The sequence below is a fragment of the Neopsephotus bourkii genome, unplaced genomic scaffold (genome assembly GCF_033783945.1).
Source record: "Neopsephotus bourkii isolate Nb327-2 ecotype Australia unplaced genomic scaffold, CSIRO-AGI_Nbou_v1 NB_1358, whole genome shotgun sequence".
Classification (NCBI taxonomy): domain Eukaryota; kingdom Metazoa; phylum Chordata; class Aves; order Psittaciformes; family Psittacidae; genus Neopsephotus; species Neopsephotus bourkii.
This window is the reverse complement of record NW_026901837.1, coordinates 4,255,441-4,278,114: the sequence shown is the minus strand read 5'-3', so window position 1 is coordinate 4,278,114 and position 22,674 is coordinate 4,255,441. Positions and strand designations below refer to the sequence as shown.

Sequence of the window (22,674 nt, the reverse complement as noted above, 5' to 3'; positions counted from 1 at the left end):
GTCAGTCAAGGAGCAGCTAACATCATCGTATTTACTCCAATACCTGCACCTATCACAGGAAAAGTGAGCCTCTTCTAGATAACCGGCTTCCTTTGTTGTCTCCGAAGTCAGATGTTCTTCACTGAATAATTACCAAATTCGGTATTGTTCATTTGTGTCCTTCGTGGAGTATACACTGCAGCTTGAGTGAGTGTTGTCCTGGTTGAAACCTAGTTCTTAAAGGGGAGAAACTAATAAAGGAGGAACTTATTTGTTAGGAGATCACCACTTTCTGGCCAGTCTAGCTATCAGCGATTTGCCTGTTGTTTTCCTTCTGTCATCAGTCTTCATCTATCAGTTTGAGGCTTCAGGCAACTCAGAAACTTGCTGAACTACAAAACTATGCCAGATCTTTTTGAGAGCCAAAAGAGAGGTCTAAAAACTGAGCTTAGTTGAGAGGACTTTATACTCTTTAGTGGCAAACTGGCAAGCACTTTTAACTGTATTTCTCAAAGCTTCATAGCATAGAGTCACTATTATTTGCTTGGCAATTGAGGTTGCATTGCTGTGGCTTTGGTTCTTTAAGCAGAATGTACTCCTAAGAAGACTTTGAGGAGCCAATGCCCATTAGCCATTCCTCTGCTTAAGGCAGACAGTGAAGCATATAATTTAATTTAAAATTTCACAAATATCACAAAGAAGTGATTCTCTTTGTGCTTATGAAAACATCTTTTTTGTTATTTTGGGGTGTTTTTTCCCCTCAACTTCAAAGGGGAACAATAACATGACAAAAAGTGGTTCTCCATTTCTGTTCCATGTTATACTGGTGTGAAGTTTTAGCTTGGATGATAATAGGAAACCAGCTAATATAATATCATCTGGTAACTACAACGCAGAGATGAAAAGTAGAGCAACTTTAGAACATGCAGAAAAGTATTGGAAGTCTGTTAGTGCATCTGGTGGTAACAGCTCTTCCAAATCTTTATGAATATAACATGCCTGTAAAATGTCTTTCTACTTTTCCATCTTCTGTTGCTATTTTGCTTTCTAGCTGTTTTTAAATGTAGCTGATTGTGTCCCTGAAACCCTGGAGAGATGTTGTCTGTACAACTGCTATCTTAAAATAGGATGGATTACCTGTTGAAGGGGTCCATCTGCCCCTACTCCTCTGACACAGAAACAGATAATGCTTACTTAACTGATTAGACTGGATGAACCTCATACTTAAAGAAAAGGTAGACCTCTGGACTAAGAAAAAAGACCCATCAGACTCAGAGTAGGTATGTATGATATGCAACTTGGAAGGTACGATTGTGCTGTTACTACTATTTTTTATTTTCTCCCTTATGATTCTTTCTGAACACTGCCCTTTTCCTTGTAGGTCAAACTTCAGTGGTAGGAGTCCTTAGGCCCCTTTCACTGTTAGGTTCATCTACAGTTCTGTTGACAGTTAGGCACGTGAAAATAATGTACCCTTTTGTCCCCAAAGGGACAACAGTACAGAAATGTCTTTATGGGGTGAAGAGTAGCACAAAGTATGTGATACAAGTTTTGAAATCAAGTACACATAGTGAAATGAGCCCAGATAGGGAACAGCAAATAAAGAGCCTCACACATGTAGACAGGATGCATGGGCCCTAAAGGTGCAGACAGATAGCTAGACAGATCATGTAATTCATACGTGGTATGATAACTACATGAAGAGTAATTTTCAGTATATTGTCTTGTGCCTACTTATTTTTGCAGTGATTTCACTTTTACTGAAATAACTGACTTGGGACTAGGAAAGTTTTAAAAACCACTTTGACTGTATTAGCCCCATTTGGTGTTAGACAATCCTTTATTAAATGTGTTTCCATTAGAAAAAGGAAAGTTACATTTATGCATGTTTAGAGTGTACACTGGGGGCTTGTCTGCACAATTTTTTTATATGCAGTGAGCTGCAAATTAGACTGTTAAGCTTTTTTTTTTCTTTAACCAGAATAAAGAGACTTTAGAAAATAGCATGTTTTGTAATACACATCCCTAGAGCTATATATCTTCCAGTTGAGTGCAGATGTTAATTATTAGTTGGTTAACCTCAAATTTCTCTGGAGCAAAAATGTAAGCATAGTCACATGGCAAGCCATAATGTTGATTTCTATCAACAGTACCTCTTAAAAGTTTTCTTAACAATAGTCTTAGGTTTTTCTGAATGTTTAAGTAAATTGGCATTCTTTTGCATGTTTAGCTACAGATTGTGGTGGGTGTGTCTTGAATCCTCTATTGTGAGGATATTAGAGTTTAGATTGCTTTTGTTTCGCCTCATAAATCATAATTCTGACACAGTAACTAGAAAGAGCACTGTGTGATCCCTGAGGAAGCATTGCTTCACTTGTGCAGATGTGTTTGAATCTCTAATGCTGAGCCAATTTCTTGTGCTATAATTTCTGTGAGAATTCCCATGCATGTTTGTTTTCACTGTATAGATCTTACAAAGGACATTCCCAAAAATAGTTCACTTTGAGGGGTAGGGGAGAGGGAAGTGTAATTCTTACAGTATGACACTTTAATTCTTTCAGTCACTTTCAATCTCTTTAATTCTTTAAGTCAGGTTGGGAGTCATGGCTGTTTTCTGACCAGTAGGTGTTCAGGAAGTCTGTCTTAAAGTAGTGCACTTGAAACTGCTGGGTTTGTTCATTTCTGGTGTATTGTGATCCTTTAAGGAGCCTGAAAGTGTGAACGCATGATTTCATGATAAATAACTGCAGTACATAAAGCTTTACTGGTACCTTTCTTGATTATGAACAAACACACACACTTTTTTCTTTTTTTTTTTTTTTTTTTAAGGCAGAAATGAAAGTTTCGCCATTCAGTAGCACTGTCCTAACTCTGATCCAGTTATAGTAAAGTTGATACAGTTACTCTGCTTTTAGAAACACTTAATTTGATTTACACTCTGGATTAATTGATTTTCTCCACATGAAATTCAAATCATCTTACATTGTTTACAAGTGATAAGAATAACAGGATTTGTGTCTTAAAATGTAGAATGAATCCCTTTATGTTCTATTAGCTTCTGGAAGTTACTTGCTTTGTCAATCTGCTTTGCAAAACTATTGTAAAATACTGGCTGGCTTGCTTTAAAAGTAAGGAATATCTAGAGATCATTATTGTTTTTAAAATCACTTAGAATACCCTTAAGAGTTTTCTGTCAATAGCTACTGAAAGGCTGACCACAAAAAAAGACTGCTCAAATATTTCGTAGCAGTTAGTTAACTGGCATTCTAGTGTTTCCTTGCAATTGCAGAAAATACTGCTTGTTACCTCTAGTAAAGTCACGGAGGGTGCACAACATAAGAGCTATATGTGTGTACACACTGTCTGTTCCTTCCCACTTTATGAATGTGGCAGTACAGGATTGTTTCCCTTTGCTTTTAAAGTAGAAAACTCTTAGGTTCTAGTTTTGAATGTTGCTTATGCTATTAGCTGACAGTGATACTGTTCAACGCAATTGCTCTGTGCACCTTTGCCTCTGTGTGTGCTGGCACAAGCAGTTGTGCTTATGGTGAACTTGAGGAACCGATGTATGTTGAAAGGGTAATCTTTTTTGCAGGATCAATTTTTAGCCAGATCACTGTTCCAGCTCAGTTCTTAGTGCAAATGTTCAAAGTCTCGTACAGTTTCAAAAGAGAAATGAAGAATGGGAGCAAGAGCAGATGACATAGGCAGCTTAGTTTTCATCTGATTTTGTCTCTACAGCTGAATTGCTTTTTCTAAAGAATGAGGGTTTTGTGTCATGTCTTCTCCCTGCATAGACACCTGGAGGCTATTTTTGTATTGAAACGCTTGGAGCAAAAAGTTGATTTTGGGGTTGCTGTGGGTGGTTTGTTGTTTTTGTTATTTTTTCTTATGCTGTGTTTTGCTTTTTTTTCTTTCTCTTTCCTGTCCTAGAAGAATAAAAGGGCAAAAATTTAGAACTAAGAAGCATATATAGCAGGTTTCATACTTTGGCTTTGTATAGCTGTATGTTATTTCACTTCTTCCCAAGTGCTGTTAATGTTAAAAGTGGGTGGGAGAAAGGAGGTATTATCTTGAACATTGAGGTGTGCTTTTTTTAAGTTCACTGGGATCTGAAAAACTTAGATCTAAGTGAACAGTTTGCTATATGATAGGTTTAAATGAGGCTTTAATAAATCTCTTTTAAAACTTTCTTTAAATGTAATAAAACATGCTTATATTTCAGCAGTACATCATATTTTGGTCATATTTAGATAAATTTGCCATTTTAATTTGGAAAAAAATAGCCAGTAAGCAAGTAATTTACCTCTAACTCAAATGGATCTATATACCTATGCAATGTAGCTTCTGATGTGCTGGTACGAGAAGTAAATCTAGCAATTCAGCTGCAGTATTTGCAACTGACTGCATTCATCATTCCACCTTTTGGTGCATTTCCTGAAGTTGATGTGTGCAAGTGCTGAACATGTAATACTGTCATAACACTGGTTTTAGATTAAAGTTCATAAGGAATCTAGTACATTATTCATTCCAGCTACAAGGTGACTTGTACTGATATGTTGCTCTTATAGGGCTGGAATTGCATGAGAAAGTATATATTGACAATAAAGGACAGCATACAGCAATAGCTGAACCAAGTGTTATTTGTAATGTGTCAGGTTCTCTCTTTTTAGCCTGGCCTGGATTTGATTGAGAAGATTAAATAGTGTGATAGATGTCAATTGTACTGAGGTTGAACTCAATGTCAAGTCAGTTTGCGCTTGGTAGATGTTCTCAGAAATGACATGTAAGAGCTTATGTCATTCTTACACTTGCAAAGCATACATGTCGTGGTACCATTCATGGTTCCATAGTTCTTTATGTGTTGGTAATATTGCTGCTTCCTATATCTTGTGATTTACCAGTAGCCTTCAACTTCAATATATTGATGCTTTCAGGTGCAACATATCTAGCATTTACCTATCTCAAATTCCTCCATTATTCAGTGTCTTACTGTTAATTGGCTTGATTCTTTGTACTGTTTGTCAAAACATAGGAAATCATCAGAGGCCTAACCTGAAGTATCAGCTACACTTAGATGACAAAGGAGAAATACAGGCTTATGGACCCTTGGAAATTCCACAGAAATTTTTATAATACTTTTGGTCTTTCTGTGTCCTGAAGAAAGGAGCAAATGATTTTATTTCTTGATCTAGCTCATCAGGGTCTGTCAGGTGGCATCCAGTGGTCAGTTCAAATTGTTTTTTCACCTTCATAGAATCAGAATGGTTTGAATTAGAAGGGACCTTTAAAAGTCATCTAGTCCAACTGCCTTTCAATGAGTAGGTGCATCTTCAGCCTTCAGAGCTGCCAAATTTTAATAAGTTCCTTTCCCATCTCATTTTTTCCTCATGTTCTTTAGGAGTTCTGCAGTCCCTGTTTATCAGTGTTGCACGTAAGTGCTTTATTAAAAGATCACCGGGGTTGCAGTCACTAACAAGTGTGAAGAGTTGCCGGAGATCTTTTCCCCTGTGTGAAAGTATTAGGATGATTTTCAATACTGTGATCAAATGCTGCTTTTTTCACACTCTTTCTAGCAATTAGCAGCGTCTCGTGGTCAGTGACTTTTTATGCAGTTACTGAGCTGTCAGGCATAATCTTGTTTGTCCACAGTCAAAAATTTAACCCAAGTAAAACTTTCACTTTGAGAGATTATTTTTTTTCTTGTAATACTGATGTATTTATAACTTCTTGTGAAGTTACCTGCAAGTCAGAGCTGAGGTAATGATATTATCTTGTAAATGAAGACCTGAGATTCCAAAATGAAGATACTAGGTGTAAAATAGTTTGAACTTTTGTGAGGTTTCAACTTGAAAGTGTTACGGTTTAAGCTTTTATAAAATTACAGTGCTTAATGATTTAAATAAGCATAAAAATACTTAGCAGTTTTGTAAATAATCTCTGGCTGTCTCAGTGTAAAAAAAAAAACAAAACAAAGGGCTCCTTCTACCTTCTTTACCTACCTTACAACTTATTCAGCATCGCAATAAAAATTCCAAGAGAAAGGTGAGGATGGCATTTGTTTTCTAGAATGATTTTCGTCTGCCTCGATGAATTTTTCTCTGTGTGTCGGTGCCTGCTGTATTGGCATAAATTTCTAACTATTGTGACAAACGAGATACACATTATACAAACAACTCACTCAGCATGTAGTTCTGAATTACTTGCAGATTCCAGGCTTTTCCTGTGTATCAGGTGAAGTGAAGGTTTTGTGAAAAAAATCACTACCAGTTGCACAATTAAACTTTTACTTAATACGTGTACCTGAGAAATAAAAAAGCTTAGTTTAGAATCATAGAATAGTTAGGGTTGGAAAGGACCTTAAGATCATCAAGTTCCAACCCCCCTGACATGGGCAGGGACACCTCGCTCTAAACCATGCCACCCAAGGCTTTATCCAACCTGGCCTGCTGATGACACCAAGCTGTGTGGTTCAGTTGACACACTGGAGGAAAGGAATGCCATCCAGAGGGACCTTGACACACTTGTGAGGTGGGCTGATGCCAATCTCATGGAGTTTAACCAAGCCAAGGGCAAGGTCCTACACCTGGGTCAGAGCAATCCCAGGCACAGATACAGGTTGGGCAGAGAAGAGATTCAGAGCAGCCCTGCAAAGAAGGACTTGGGGGTGTTGGCTGATGAGAGAACGAACATGAGCCTGCTTCAGTGTGTGCTTGCAGCCCAGAAGGCCAGCCGTATCCTGGGCTGCATCAAAAGGAGCGTGACCAGCAGGTTGAAGGAGGTGATCCTGCCCCTCTACTCTGCTCTCCTGAGACCTCACTTGGAGTACTGTGTGCAGTTCTGGTGTCCTCAACATAAAAAGGACATGGAACTGTTGGAACAAGTCCAGAGGAGGGCCATGAGGATGATCAGGGGACTGGAGCACCTCCTGTATGAAGATAGGCTGACAAAGTTGGAGCTGTTCAGCCTGGAGAAGAGAAGGCTGCGTGGAGACCTCATAGCAGCCTTCCAGTATCTGAAGGGGGCCTATAGGGATGCTGCGGAGGGGCTCTTCATTAGGGACTGTAGTGATAGGACAAGGCGTAATAGGTTAAAACTTAAACAGGGGAAGTTTAGACTGGATATTAAGGAGGAAGTTCTTTCCTGTGAGGCACTGGAATGGGTTGCCCAAGGAAGTTGTGAATGCTCCATCCCTGGCAGTGCTCAAGTCCGGGTTAGACAGAGCCTTGGGTGACATGGTTTAGTGTGAGGTGTCCCTGCTCATGGCAGGGGGGTAGAAACTAGATGATCTTAAGGTCCTTTCCAACCCTAGGTATCCGATGATTAACTAGCACTTAGTTCTTGCACTAAGATTTCTGTCACTAGGGTGAGTGGTTTAGTTGCAAGTTGATTTCAGGCTGTTACCATCTGCCAGACTGCTCCCTGTATTTTTCCTGTCATTCTCACACTCCTGCTTCCTGTTTTCTCCCTGTGTTGCTTTATCTCTCTGTTTATCTTTTTGCTCCTCCTCTCTATTAACGGTTTGGTTTTGGGGGTTGGTGTGTGGGTGTTGGGTTTTGTTTGCTTGTTTTGTTTTTTTTTTCTTTATGGGATTCCTAGATAGCAGCAGTGGGGCTACTGAGAACCTGGGGAGGGGGAGTCTGTATATTTCATTGCAGTTATTTTGCTCTTGCTGCATACTTTATTAATGCTTTTAGACAAAATCACAGATGAAATCCCCATTATTTCTTAGGTCTTATTTTTATTTTTAAAGGAAAACTTGTAGTGTGTAGTGTATGTCTTGATCACAAAGTTGTCTTTTCTTCTACTTGGCTTACAGTTATCCAGGTTTTTTGCTATTAATTTTTCTCAGAACAAGGTGCTACATTAAAGAAAAAATCAAATACCAGAAGAGTTTGCATATGTAGCAGTACTTAAAAGTACTGTGATCATCCACATGGTTGTCACTGTAAGTATGTGGATACATGGTCCATTGAATTGCCAATGATAACTGTAATAATAAGAATCTTTCAGTAAGCGTAGGATGCATCTGTGGTATTAAGACTCGAGGACTATTCCTAGTGAGCTGCCTAAGTAGTAAGTCCATTCCACAGTAACCTTTTAAGAACACGAATAGTGCTGATTGTAGCCAAAGTGCATATACTCTTATCTTTGCCTGATTTTTCAGCCTGTGGTAGGCCATTCAAAACACAAGATGAAGGGAGCTTCTAAAGCATAGTATCCTGACTCTTAAAAGAACAGGAAATCTGTTATGGTATTAACAGAAAACTATATTTTAGAAAAAGCTGTGGACTGCTAGAGAAAAATAAACATCCTTTTTGACAACACATCAGTGCTATAATGAGTTTATCACATTTCTGTCAGTTTTGATAATATTCCACTCATGATCTTAAAATCTTAAGGTCATACGTAAGGAACACGTTTTTTGGAAGGCTAGTTAAAAAGTGTTAAAACATACTGCCTACGTATTAACTGCTGTCATTAACTGCTGTCATGGGAAAAGGGAAAAGCGGGAGTGGAGAGGATTCAGATCTGAACAGAGCAAGGGAGGGACTAGTATAAAGTAGTCCCTCTGAGTATTTGTTGGATTATCTGAAAATACGAAGCTAGATTGATAGCTGTTTTTTCTTCCCTTGTTCTTTTTAATTATATGTGTATGAGAGCTTTTGTTAATGCAGAAAGGTAATAATTAGAGTTGTGCTGTGCACAGGTTTTCAACAATTTAGAATGTGAGATGACCCTGTAAAGTAGGAATATCTGGATTGGGTGATACTACATCAGCAACAGATACTTCCGAGTAACACTTCAAAACATTTCTTAAAGAATGCCATCAATACCTTGTTTTGTCAAGTGGAGCATCCAGTCTGCACAGCCTTTACAACCACTCTGAAGGTTATTGAGTAAATACAAGGCAAGCACATGAAAAGATCTGTACAAGGCAAGTAGTTGTTGGATGCACTTTCTGTAAAGGGCTCAAATGTTTCTTGTTTCCTTTTTTTTTTTTTTTTCTCTCCTGTAGTACCGAAACAGAAAAAGATCTCCCCGTTCTAATTATGTGAACTAGAACAGTGTGTATGTTAGGAATTAATGACTGCCACAAGCCTAAGATAAGAGTGCTACAAAGACTGGGCATTTGTTGCAGAAACAAAGGCTAGAGCAGGCAGAAAGCCATGAAACCCTTCAAGTGCTACCAAGAGACAGCAGACTTTACAGAAGATGAAAAGAGGGGGATGGATGCCCAATTCAAGATGAGGAAAGGATGAAGCATATCACAAAAGAAAATAAAATAGGAAGTAAGATACTTAATAGTATTGCAAAATGTGCAGAATAAAATGGTAACACCAGCTGTATCACTGAAATAACATGCATTTGCATATTTTGCAATATATAAAAGAACAGAAAAAGGCATAAAAAGATCACATTTAAAGAGTGACAGATGCTGTACCTGCATTTAAGGTCTCTTGACTTTAGTGGGTGTAAAGGTTTTTGCTTACCTAGAGTGAGGGCAAAAGTAGAGTCTGCTTCTTCATAACCACAGCTGAGGGTGTGGCAGAAATCTGAGGACTATATACACGATAAAAGACAAGAAGCTAAAATACAGAATTTTTTACTTTTGGTTTCAAGTACTTCTTTTCTTGTTTAAGACTCTTGCCCTCCCATGTCTTTCGACAAGCAAGCGAGCAAATATTTTGACAAGCAAAATAAAACAGAAATGACATTACTGTAGCGTGATTCCCATATACCACACTATTGTAGTGTAAAGGAGAACATCTGTCATCAGAATAAAAAAAAAAAAGTCCTGCAAAATACTGTAATCTTAATTTGATTTTTCTAATGCTGCTAATGTTTCTACTATTTAAACAGTTAATTTTGCACTCGTACAGTACCTCTCGAGTTAATCCCCAGTAGCTACTGGCGATAAGTATAATAATTATTGAACAAATGTTGAACTGTAGCAAGGAGGTTAAAAATGAGCAGGAAAAGGGGCTGTAAGACATTTCCTTTTTTTTTTTTTTTTAATTGATTGTGTGTGATACAAACTATAGAATTGCTCAGGATTTGCAATTCTGTTTGATGTATCAGGTTCAGACCTCAGCTTTCAAGTATACTGCACACAAGCTTCTGTTCTTTGGAGCTGCTCCCTCTGTAACAGCTCTGTAGAATTTAATTTGGCTGCTGATCAGTTCATAGCAAACCAAAGGCTGCTGTATCAGCTGAAAATCATTTCCCTTGTGTAGCTGGTTGAAGGGTCCTATCATGAGAATCCTTACCAAAAAAAATGAATGAGGAATTGAGGTATGCACAATCTCAATTTATAGCATCCTTTTTGAAAGCTTCTATGGATTAGAGCATTTTATCATCCCATCTGCTTGCTGTAGTTTATTTCCCTCCCTCACCTGATGGAAATATCTTGAATGTTCTGCAACCTCATGCATAGCTTTTCTGGAAAACCCATGAACAGGCATATCTTCACTAATATATTTTCCAGTAGGTTTGTTTTAAAGGATAACACTTTATCCAACATTGTTTAATTATTATATTAATATGACAAATGGACAATGTTTATGCCATTATGTTATTTAATGTAAGTTATGGCAATATGACTAATTCATTGAAAGTTTGTGGTTAAATATGTTAACATTGCATTGAAAGGTTTTATCACTTTGGGGATTGGGGATATATGTTGGTTTTTATTAAGTTAATACGGGTAGGCTGAAACTTCTACTTTGAGTAAAGGTTTAAAGCAAAGACTTACAACTATAACAGCCTCTGAAGCCTTCTGGTGAAGTTACGTATTGCAGGGTAGCAGGTATAAGTCTGTGAACACAAAGCCTTGCTTTGCTTTGTTACCTTTTCCAAGCCTGCTGAAATAGTGTTCAGGCTCCAGCGGTGGACATCAAAGGGATCATTTCTGTTAACCAGTGTGTGCTGGGTTAGGCTTGGCTAACAGCTAAATTCCCACCTAGCTGCTTGTGCCAAAACTCCCCACCCCTGTAAGGCAGGGGATTGTAATAGGAAAACCAGAAACATTAAAACAATAGGTTGAGATAATGACAGGGAAATTGCTTACCAATTACCATTACAGGCAAAACAGACTCTACTTGGGGAAAATCAACTAATTTATTACCAGTTAAAGTCAGTTCAGGTAGTGAGAAACAAACTGAAACATTAAAACAGCACATCTTTCCTCCTCCTCCTGTTCTCAGCTTCATTCCTTCACTTCAGACTTCTCAAACTGCATGCCTTGCACTCTTACGTGGAGGATGACAGGGGTTCAGTGGTTTACTGGTATCTCTCTGCCACTCCTTCCCCCTCACATCTTTCCTCTGCTCTGGTGTGTGCTCTCCATGGGCTCCAGTTCCTTCAGGAATATCCTTGTGCTCCACTGGGGGGTCCTCCGCAGAATGCAGGGGATATCTGCTCTGCCATGGAGCTGTTCCTCCTCCTCCTTTCTCTGACTTCGGTGTTCCCTTTCTTAGTCATGTTTTCCCAGAGGTGCCCCAGCTTGGCTGAGGAGCTCAGCTGTGCTCTGTGGTGGGTCTGTTGGATCTGGCTGTGTCCTGCACAGGACAGCTTCTGACCTCTTTCCACACTGGCCACCCATACAGGTCGCCCCCTACACACCAACAGCATACCTCTTAAACCCTGAACACAGAGTTAGTAAGATATTAAGAACATAGTTCATTTTCTGGGTTGTGAATTCTGTTCCCTGCTATTATTATCGCACATGATATAGCCCTTTCAAATGCCTATGGAGGAATTTAAAAGGTGTCTAAAGTAAGGAAGTATTTCCTAAATTGCTGCTTGTCCAAAAATTATAATCTTCGAACATACTAAAGATGTTAAGAACTTCCTTAATGAAATAAAAAGGTATGTGTGATAAGGAGTGTCAAGTGTCACAAGTTTGCTTATGGATATCCAATGAGCAGTGCTTGTTTTTGTGGAGCGTGTCTTCTGTCTTTCATCAGCTAGAGGAACAGGCTGACGTGACAGTTACCTGTGAGTGGGAGATCTTAATGCAAATACAAAAGAAAAGAAAAAAATCCAATAAATATTCATAGAATTAGTTAGTACCGTTTGAAGAATAGAGGAAGAGAAACGGAATGTGTTGTTGTTTGCTTGTTAACATAAACTGATCTGACTCACGAGAGTGTGTATACAGTGTATCATTTTTCTGGATTACACAAGCTTGATGGTGTTCAGGAATTTATATGTAGTCAATGTTTCTGAAAAGTGTCTGTGAAAGATAATACTGATGAAAACACTGTTAACCTCATCACAATTAATGTCAGAGTTCTTTGTCTACAGTTTAGAGTAACAAATAGTCTTTGGCAATAATTTATGCTGCTTTTTTCCTGACTAGCTATCTAGCTGACAGGAAACTACCTCTGAACAAGAATGTTTCTGCTGGATTTGTTTGACACAGGAAAAAGGTGAAGTGTGACTGGAACAGTGCACACTCATTTCAGTATTTAATAGGCAGATAAGTTTCACATGGAGACAAAAGTTCAGTTATCAGCCAAGAACTTTTTCTCCTTTGAATATATATGCACCAGTTTCCATTTATATGTGGCTTGTGTTACGTTCGTCAGGCAAGCCCCATGAGATAGCTAACAGAACTGGTGTAGCGGTAAGAATCCTTAATAAAAGCTGGTTGAAGGAAACGGAAGCCAAAGGCTGTGTAACTACTCTGCTCCCCCTTTTTACTGCTAACTTAATTTGTCATCCTTTACAGGATGTGGGTAAACAACCTGTAAAAAAAAATTAGTTTATCTGGGACTAGTAAATACAATCTTTCTGTGCAGCTAGTCAGTGTGGTCTAATACAGTCTGCCTCGGTTGCATTCATGTGGTAGCTTTTCTTATTGGAATGACAGCTTGGCCTGTATTGCCAGCCTGTGCATGCCAAGAGCCCAGTATGATAGCTTGAATTTGTAGATGGGGCCAGCTACATTTTCCTCTTTCATGTAGTTTTGTTTAGTTCATATTAGGTGGCATCCTAGTGACTTTTGACACTCATTCTAGAAATATTGCTGATATTGTCCAGCTGCTTACCTAAGTAATCTGTCAATAGAGTAAGCAAAGAATAACAACATACTGTGTATGGCTCATTTTGTAGATACATGTTTAATAAGCAAATACATAACCTCTCCTTGTGTCTCTGCTACTTTCTACTAAGAAAAGAAGAAAATGCTATTGCCATTTCTCACAATTCACAAGTCATCAAGCTTGTGAAGAATGGTTTGTATATAGCTCATCCTTGATGTCTAGCTCATCCTTGGTATCTCAGGTGCTTAACTTCTTTGGTTTCTGTTATTTCAGGAGACCTGTACTTTTAACTTCTGCATCTATGGACTTCCCTGGTTCTACTTTGACTACATAACAGTAAATGTCATTAATTGTATATTTTTTCTGTATTTTCCCCTATGGATTCAGTTGGTTTTGCTTGGTGATAACTGTACGTAATAGCTGTTCCTTTCTGATGGTGTACTTTTACATCCTATAAATGCTTAGGTTTATCTGTAGTACTTCTGAAACTAGAGACTAGATTGTGAGTAATGTCACAGCAGGAATTCAGAAAAGGTCCTAATCAATTCAGGGCAGGAGGAGGTATTTTTGTGGAGATAATGAAAATATCTTCACTGACTTGACACATTAAATATCCCATCTTGATTTTCATGCTTCTCTTGGGGTTTGCTAGTTATTTATGTGAAAAGGAATAACAGAGTGTCACTTCCATATTGGAATCAGAAATACACATTAAAAATTCTCAGTAAGACAAAGACAGTAGCCTCGCTTTTGGGGCTTAACAACTTGTATTTTCCATCAGCAGTAATGCCCAGTATAACCTTTGAAGTCTCTCAGGCTAGAGTTTACTTCTTTTCTAGCCACCTCACAGTTCAAAGTGCCTAATGGACTTCAGTTTTGTGTGACAATTGCATGGATTTCTAGACTAGAGAAGACAAGACTTGGTGAGCCATGTGGTCTCTTAGGCTAAATGTTTCAAATTAATAAGAAAACTTATATGTGATATAAAAAGCTGTCTGAGCAAATTAATTGTATGGATATCAGATATCAGTTGGATATGTGATAGCTGAAGTCTGTAATTAAAAACTCACTAAAAATCAGTGTTTCAAATGTAGCTTTTTTGGTGTTAGATATGCTAATAACTTTGAACCTCTGAGCCATAGGAACATCTGTTCCAGGGTTCTCAAATCTCTGCACCTTGGGACCTGGTGTGTTTGCTAGAGAACTTAAGAGGAATTTGTCTTTTGGAAGATAATGGATGCAAAGAAGCTTGTGAACTTCTTGATCGAATCTGAAACTGCCCAGAGATCTGTGGTTCTGGGATGAGGATCTTTGTGCCACTTTCAAAAGCACAAGAATACAATTACACTTCTGGGTTTGGAGGGAACAAATGTCCCTAGAACAAATGATACATTGCATTTTCTTCTGATTTATGAGATTACATCTGCTTTTAGGAGCTAACTGAAGTAGTGTGATGCTTATTTCAGATTTTTACCTTTGTGAATACAGTAAGAAACTTTACTTATACTGATTTACTTTTTTTTTCTCTCTCAACTTTTTCTGTTACGTTATCTTTTTTTTTTTTAAACATAATTCAACTTTATATCTGAATTTTCTGCTGTTATTTCATCTCTGGTTTTGCCCATAGTTCAAGTGGAAGAACAAATTTGTTGACTGATTTTTCTTACTGTACTGAGCCGTCTTGTAGATGGGAAATTGAGGTCCTGTTTTTTCATATGGTCAGGTTGTATCAATTTTGCTGTTGCAAAAGTTTTGAAGGAAGCTGGGATTAGTTTCAGGGTTTGGTGGTGTGAAATAATAAAGATTGCAGGGGGCCTGCTATTTGAATAAGAATATGTTTAGTAGTGTGATTCTAGGCCTACAAAATGCTTCTGAAAGTTTGCTTTCCTTTCCAGGCTTGCTGAGATGGACATGGCAATATCCTGAATGGCATATTGCTACTTGTTTGAATACTTTGTCCTGTGCCTTCCTAGTTATAGTATACTCTTAACACCAGTCTTGTTTTTCTCTCAGAGTATTCCTTGTGTTTATTTAGCCCTTTAATAGATCTTTCTAATATGAAAGTACTGTTAATACCCATTTCACAATGAGAAAGTACATCATCTGTGGTAAGTAACTTGCCTGAGGCTACACATGAAGTCATCCTAGATGGGAATTGAACTTCTGTCTCTTTGATTCTAGGCTAGGTTTTACTTCAATATGTGCCTAGTTACACAGAGATTTCTATTTTAAATTACAGATGGAAAGCCCACCCCTTCTCCCTCTATAAGGATTTCTACTTTGAGGGTGAGGAACAGTCTAGTCCTAATGAGGCCCTCATTTTCCTAGTGGATAACCTTGCTTTTTTTTTTTTTTCCTTTCTCATGAGAGTAGAGGTATTGTGTGTTACAAGGAATAGTTACTGACTAAAGAATTAGACATAGATCAAACACTCCATTTGGATTCAAGCAGACGTAATTTAAAAATACCTTTTTTTTCTGTCCTGTTTACAGAAGTTACTGAAATAAGTGTTTTCTCACATAAGAGGGAAAAAATGAAAGCCCTGACACAAATACCTAATATATATGAAATATGGTCTTTGAGCTCTGCTCTTTATTTTGTTTTGAGGATATCTTGCTCCTGCAAGATCTTACTTCTTCATTAGCGACTGTAGTGACAGGATAAGGGGTAATGGGTTAAAACTTAAACAGGGGAAGTTTAGACCGGATATAAGGAAGTTCTTTACTGCAAGAGTGGGGAGGCACTGGAATGGGTTGCCCAGGGAAGTTGTGAATGCTCCATCCCTGGTGGTGTTCAAGGCCAGGTTGGACATGGGTGACATGGCTTAGTGTGAGGTGTCCCTGGCTATGACAGGGAGGTTGGAACTAGATGATCTTAACTTCCTTTCCAACCCTAACTGTTCTATGATTCTTTCCAACCCTAACTATTCTATGGTTCTATGATTCTTGTTTTCCTAGTATTCAGTACTTAAGACTACGGTATGCGTAGTCCTCCCTTTTTCTCACCCCTTGGAAAAAAAGCTGACTTGATTCAGGACTCTGGGAAAAGGCTGAGAGTTTCATTTAATCACTGAAGAAGTTACATTAATGTAATATACTACTAAAGAACTCTTTGACATTAAAAAGATAAACTGTTACATGTATGAATGACATAGCAAACTTTTTAAGAGGGAAAGACCTTCCCAAGTCTTGCTAGAGAAGGGATTTGTCTTAATCAGAGTATTACCTTACTTGTATCAATCTGTGTGTGTGATTCATTTACTTTCTGAGAGGTAAAGAATGGTGACTTTGACTTCATAGGCCTTATTAACACTATGAGGTAATTGACTCCTGTCCATTTTCAGTAGCGCAGTTCTAAGTGATGTTCAGTGATCAGTGTCTTGACAAGCTCACCCCATATTGAACCATTTAAGTGACATAGCTTAAATTTCAAGTACCATCTAAACTGTGCAAAAGGTGTTCATGTTGCACTGACCTAGCAAGGTAGAGTAAGGGCTCCTGTTACAACCTGATGTTGCTCTCTGAAGCCTGTTCCTGGAGAAAGGGTAACTGAGATTGCTTATATGGTATGATAACTGTTATTGTGGGGAAGAAATTACTTTGAAATTAGATTCTAATATCCCATTGACAAAAACTAATTTTTAGAATATTTTTTCTAACAGGATAGTCAGAAAAAATATTTTCTAACAGGATTCTCTCACTCTCTGTTGTCATCATTGTTTAGAGTTTCTTTTTTGTTTGGGTTTTTTTTTATCTTGGTGGTTCAACAGTTACTTGAAAATGCCTGTTATGTTTTAAAGATGGTAGTGTTACATCTTTTGGTTTCTAATGACTTTGCTTTACTGTTGCTGTTAGAGGAAGTAAATCCCCCGTGACTGTCTAGCCTTTTCTGCATCCTGCAGTGACACATTTGTGTGCGTTTCTTTGCTAATACTGTCCACGTTTAGTCCTGCCACTCTACAAAACTGCACTTGAAGTAATTTCAGTAGACGGCAAGTGTATAAAAAGCTCTTTGTCTTCTATCTTCTCCATGCCTTTTTTTAATCTCCAGCCGGAATTTTCCTAAAATCTTGGGATTTTGCCATGTATATAAGCACTGCTGCATTCTCCTTATTACTCCATCCCACTGTATTTTACAGTCATCTGGGAGAAATGCATCATAGTTCAGCAATTAAAATAAAAGTTTCAGGGAGAGCTTCAACAAAATTAGTTGTTCATTTACATACAGGAGTGGATTTCATGTAGTGTTCCCTATGGCTCTGCTTAGCTTCTTATAATGGGATCAGATTGTTCTGCAGCAGAAATACCACAGCAAAATGTTTGCACGTAGACCAGCATTGAGCTGTTTTCTGAATTGTAGTTATCTAATTCTAAATCCTAAATGAGGTAATGTCTATTAAATGTTTCCGGTACTGACTTCCATTTGTGAGCTCCTAAATTGAGAATTACAGGATAGGAGTTTAATGGCTTTGATTTGTAAGAAGTTAGTAAAACTGTATCACAACTGTAGGGCATGCTCTCATTCATTACTAGAAATCTCAGATTCAGGGATTTTGTATTTTAGAATCATCCTATCTAATGCATAAAGGGTACTGAGGCTAAAACATGCCTCACCTGCAGTAAAGCTCTTACTGTAGAAATCTTGCATTCCTCTCTGTGATGGTACAAATTCAGGTCTGCAGACCTTTGCCTGTAGTCTTGTGGTGAGGTCAGTCTAATGTGAAAACACTAAATTTGGCTATTCATAGGTAGAACAGATCCTAGAAGCTAGTGTGTGGTTTCTTTGGTGTTCCTTGACCTCAGTATTGACTTGTAGGCTCCAGTGTACTTTATTCTAGACTACAAACTGCATTGGTTTAGAATAATGTACATGCTCTGCTCAGACAGTTTTCCCATGAGAGTGGAAGTCTTCTAGAAGCGATAACTGGAGGCACTATTTGCAGGAGCTCTCCCCTTGCTAGAGTAGGAACCAGCAGGTAGTTGTGTGTGTGGAATTGCAGAACAGATGGATTTCTGTCTTCTCCTCCTTGAATACCTACACAGATTTTCATGTGCTAGCTGTGGTGAATCCTTAGGTGCTCCTTGTCTAACTTGTTTGCAGACTTTAGTCCGGAATTGGACAATACAGTAAGATCCCTTATCCATAATTTTCACATTTTTCTTTTGTACAGAAATTTCTCCAATTTGATCTCCCTGGAAAGACATTTTTAGAAGTTTAAATCAAAATCAGTTTTTTCAAATGGTTAAAAAGCACTTATCTGAGGAGACTTGTATAGCCATCTTCAGGTTCTCTAGCTAGTTGTGCTATGAAATCCAGTGTTTATGTGCTTGGTCGGGGGGACTGGGCCAAATGACCAGACAACCCAACCATTCTGTGATTCTGTATAGCTTGCATCTCACTTTTATCCATATCATACCATCCTGTATGGCTGAGCCTTTCAGTGGTCAGATGATGTCAGTTCCTGCATCTTCTTGAGCAGTTGTTTTGCAACTTTGTGTTCCTTTATCATAGTGGTTTCAGTTCTCTTAATTATCTTGAAGTTCTTTATCTTCAGGGTTAGTACAGACTCAAGGATTATGTTTGGTTACGTGTTCCTAATAGTAATGCATATAGCTACCATCTTCAAAAAAAATAGCAGGCTGGCTGGCTTAATCTCTCTTGTGGGTTTGGAATATGCAGAATGCTATCTTTTGACTTAACACTTCAATAACATTTATGCCACTTGCTTTTGTAAGTATGGGTTTGGGGGGTGGGCTCACTTTCTTTACTGTCTGAAAATATTGCATCTGTATTATTTTTTTAAGTTTTGATTCATTATTATTCTGTCTATTCATCTATATTGACATTTACTTGGCAGTTTCTCCTTTTCAGAGAAAATAGCCAATTTACTATCTCAAGGCTTTGTAAGTTGCCTCTTCTCTGTTCTATGAGCAGTTTTTGTGTTCCTTCATTTACCACTTCATTTGGTGTCTGAAAAAGACTTGCGAATAAGCCTCAGCTTTACTTCTGTTTTTCTGTGTGTTTACTTAGCAGCCCCTTGAGTCATACACTGGGGTGCTTGATTTGTAACCTGCAGATAATTCAACCATTGCAGAGCCCATTCTTTTAAGAGAGTGTGGGCCAGGGAAATTGTTGGAGCAGCAGCCTCCTCTCGGCTGTCAAAATGCATGATCACCATCAGTCCCAGCATTTACCTACACATTGTGTTCATTTGTTCATTGAGACACCATGTTTATGTCTTGTGTACCACATGGTTGTGATGCGTATGTACAGTAGGTGCATGATGAGGCCACAGCATGAAACATACTTGTGGCCTGCCCCATCTGAAAACTCTGGCAGTCCGTTTCAGGTGACCAATTTTGCATTGGGAAATTCTGAGGAGAGTGATCACATAAACTGCATGGCATTTCTGCAGAATCTGCTGTTGATCACCATTCCATTGATTCTATAGATGTAAAGAAACTGATGAATAGATGTAAAAATAACATCTGCTGGTCGCTGTAACTGGTGGCTGTAACAGTTGCTGTGGTACAAACTTGCTTCTGTCTGTGTCTCTGTAAAGAAACAGGAACATAAGATTGGCACATTTAAAGCATAAAACTTCTTAACCTTATCCCAAGCCAAGTTTTTAATTTATGATGTTGATTGATGAGTCTCTGTGGCCTGGGATCCTCAGTGGGTAGATCTGTTTTCTGCTTGTGGCTCTATTGGAAAGAATACACTAGAATTTGTAATGGCTTACTGCAAACCCTGGTTGCTATTACTGGAGTCTGTGCTTCAGACTCAACAGCATGACATTTGGTGCAATTTGATGCTTTTATATAAATGATGGAAGCAAATTACTTTGTTCTTAACACTAGGAGGGGAAGACCCCAAACATCATGGTAAATAAGTCAATACTAGCCAGGATCAAAGTGAGTAGCTATAAACCCACATAACTTGACAGCTACTGGCCTAATAAGAGTCTTAGATCAGCAGTAGCTTGTTTGCTGTCTTGGCAGAGTCAAAAATGAAAACAGCCTAGTGTGCATGTTTTTTAAGATTTCCCTGAAGTTAGGTGGTAATTTGACTCTTTGGCCACTTGAAAGGAGTGCATGGGAAGGGGACAGAAGGAAACAGAAGGAAGCATTTTGTGTTCTTTTTTTATTCAACAATAAAATGGCATATCAGTTCAGCAAGAACTGTTAAATAGCTGCAGTAGAAATTGATTGGTTTTTTAAATTTAATTAACTTGAGTAATGACGTGCTACCTATAAAAGCATTATTATTTGTCTTACATAACTTGAAAGAAACCTGAATTTAAGTATAGTAAACATAGACTGTCTTTCTGTTCTGTTTGTTCTGGTGCTTTGCAACTTTGTTTTCTTGAGGAACATAAATTAACTGTAACTCAGAATATTTGGGCAACCATTAAACCAAAGGTATTTTTTCAAATACTGTCAAAAAGAACAAAAGCTCATAGCTGTTAGTGCAAAACACCCAACCTCTAGCTCATAATTTCTTTCTTTAGTTTCCTCTTTTTCTTAGTGTATTATTATTTGAAGTACATAATACATAAATAAGAAAAGTCTTCCCCTGAAAAAGCATGAGCAGAACTCATCATAGATGATGACCTCAACATTATTGAATGCATGTGTAAGTTGTATTTAAACATTGCTGAAGAGACTGGATGGGGGTGACTTAACAGGAAGAATAAAATTCACCTGGGAAAATGGACTGTAGTACTATCCTTTGAGCAGTTTCTTTCATTTCCAGACATGACGTGAAGGTCTAATAAATATTCGAAGAAAGAACAATACATCTGACCCCCAGTTAAAAAAAAAAAAAAAAGAAAAAGTGATGCTATTTATGTTATTTGGAGGTATGCATTGCACAGGTGTAAAAATTTGCAAGCAGACCTGATTCTGAAGCTCTTTTTTTTCTGTGCTTTAATGGACTTAGAGTAGTCTGCACTTAGTGGCCAGTGGTGCACTGTGTATGTATGAATGAGTGTAAATAGTTCAGGCAAGGTCCACCTGCTGAGAATTAATCTCAGTTTGAAAGGATGGACTTTTGAAAGTGTTTCAGTTGTTCTTGTGGACCAGTGAAGTTGTGCTGCCTCTTCTGTCTGTAATATTTACGTCCTGGTTGGTGAAAGCACTGCTTTCAAATATTGTTTTGCTATCTTTTTGCAGGGACTTCATCCAGGCAAAATGTAAGATGATGTACTTTTCCTGTCATTATGGTGCAGTGGGGGTTAATCAGTTCATTCTATTTTTCCATAAACTTTCTTACTGAGCAGTGAGAAGTCATGAATGATTGTTGGGGCTGAAAGGGTGATGAGCAGGGTCTGGTGTTGGTTTCAGCAGTGAATACATGCTCTGTTCTATTGTGGTGAGGAAAGAACAGGGAATACACATCACAGTTGAGACTTGCCCCCTCAAAACCATGGTAGGTTTGGGAGATCCTGGTCCATGTCATGTACTGCCTTGTCTGAAGCAGAAGCCTGAAGCTGTGGTCTAGTACAGTGGTTTTTGTGGTGTGTTCTTTCATTCTGCTGTTGAAAGCTCATGAAAGCTAATACTGAGAAGTGTTTTGTTAAAAGGCTAGAATCTGCATACGCAATAGAGCCCTTTAAGGATCCACACATTTTAAAAGTTGAAAATCACTTGTTTTTTTCCGTATCCCAACTTATGCCATAGTCTCATAGATGCTCTAGACATTGTTTTTAATTTCTGAGAGGTTGTATGCTGTTTCCAGTGAAGAAGGGGAAGAACTTCGATACTGCAAAATTTTCACAAAGGCTGAGAAACCATTAAGTATCTGACAGTGGTTCAGTATGCAAAATTGTTCTCAAGAGTGGTGGTGTGTTATTAGTACAAAGAAAATCATTAATGGCAAGTTCTGCTTTTATACAAGTGTAATCCTGTGTATGTCATGTAACCACATTTGTTCTATATTGCTTTTGTCAATGAATCAAATGTGAGAACTGCTCTAAATCAGTACCTTTTGTTTGAAATACACCTTAACTTGTTTCATAAATTTATCCTGTCTGCAGAACCTAAAAAAAATCAAATTTAGGGAGCACTTAAAAGAAGAAAAACATGTAGTCATGAGAAAATAAATGTTGATTTGTTGGTTTGGGGTTTTGTTTTTTTTGTTTGTTTTTTTTTTTAGGTCAAAAGACTTGTCTCCACTTACATGGCATCTTCCCTTACCTCTACATACCATATGATGGTTTTGGACAGCATCCAGAATATTATCTTCGTCAAGTGGCATTCAGCATTGACAGAGCACTTAATGTGGCTTTAGGCAATCCATCTTCTACTGTTCAGCATGTTTTCAAAGTGTCATTAGTATCTGGAATGTAAGTATGACCTGTTAGGATTTTTGGTTATTTATTCTGAAATGTTTTTGTAGTTGTACTGCACAGAAGCACTTACTAATGGACTTGGGTGACTGCAGTGCTTTCTCTTTTACCCCATCTGTGTCTTCATACAGGGCCTGTACAACTACTAAGTAACTTTTATCACTTGCTTTGATTTTTAACATGATCAACAGGTTTTCCACCTAATGCTCAACACAGCCATTTTTCCTAAACTTAGATCCTAGGGAGGATCTTTAGCCTAGTGAGGTTCCTTTTAGCTTTTTCTGTCTCTGCTATGAT

General features: G+C 38.1%; 1 protein-coding gene across 1 annotated transcript in view; it reads left to right on the top strand.

Annotated features, from left to right (window-relative positions):
- REV3L (REV3 like, DNA directed polymerase zeta catalytic subunit) overlaps positions 1-22,674 on the top strand; it is a 119,336-nt gene that overhangs the window by 24,078 nt on the left and 72,584 nt on the right. Inside the window, exon 2 of the mRNA XM_061366818.1 lies at positions 22,185-22,374. Coding sequence (XP_061222802.1) covers positions 22,185-22,374 — 190 coding nt within the window. The remainder of the gene's footprint in view (positions 1-22,184; positions 22,375-22,674) is intronic.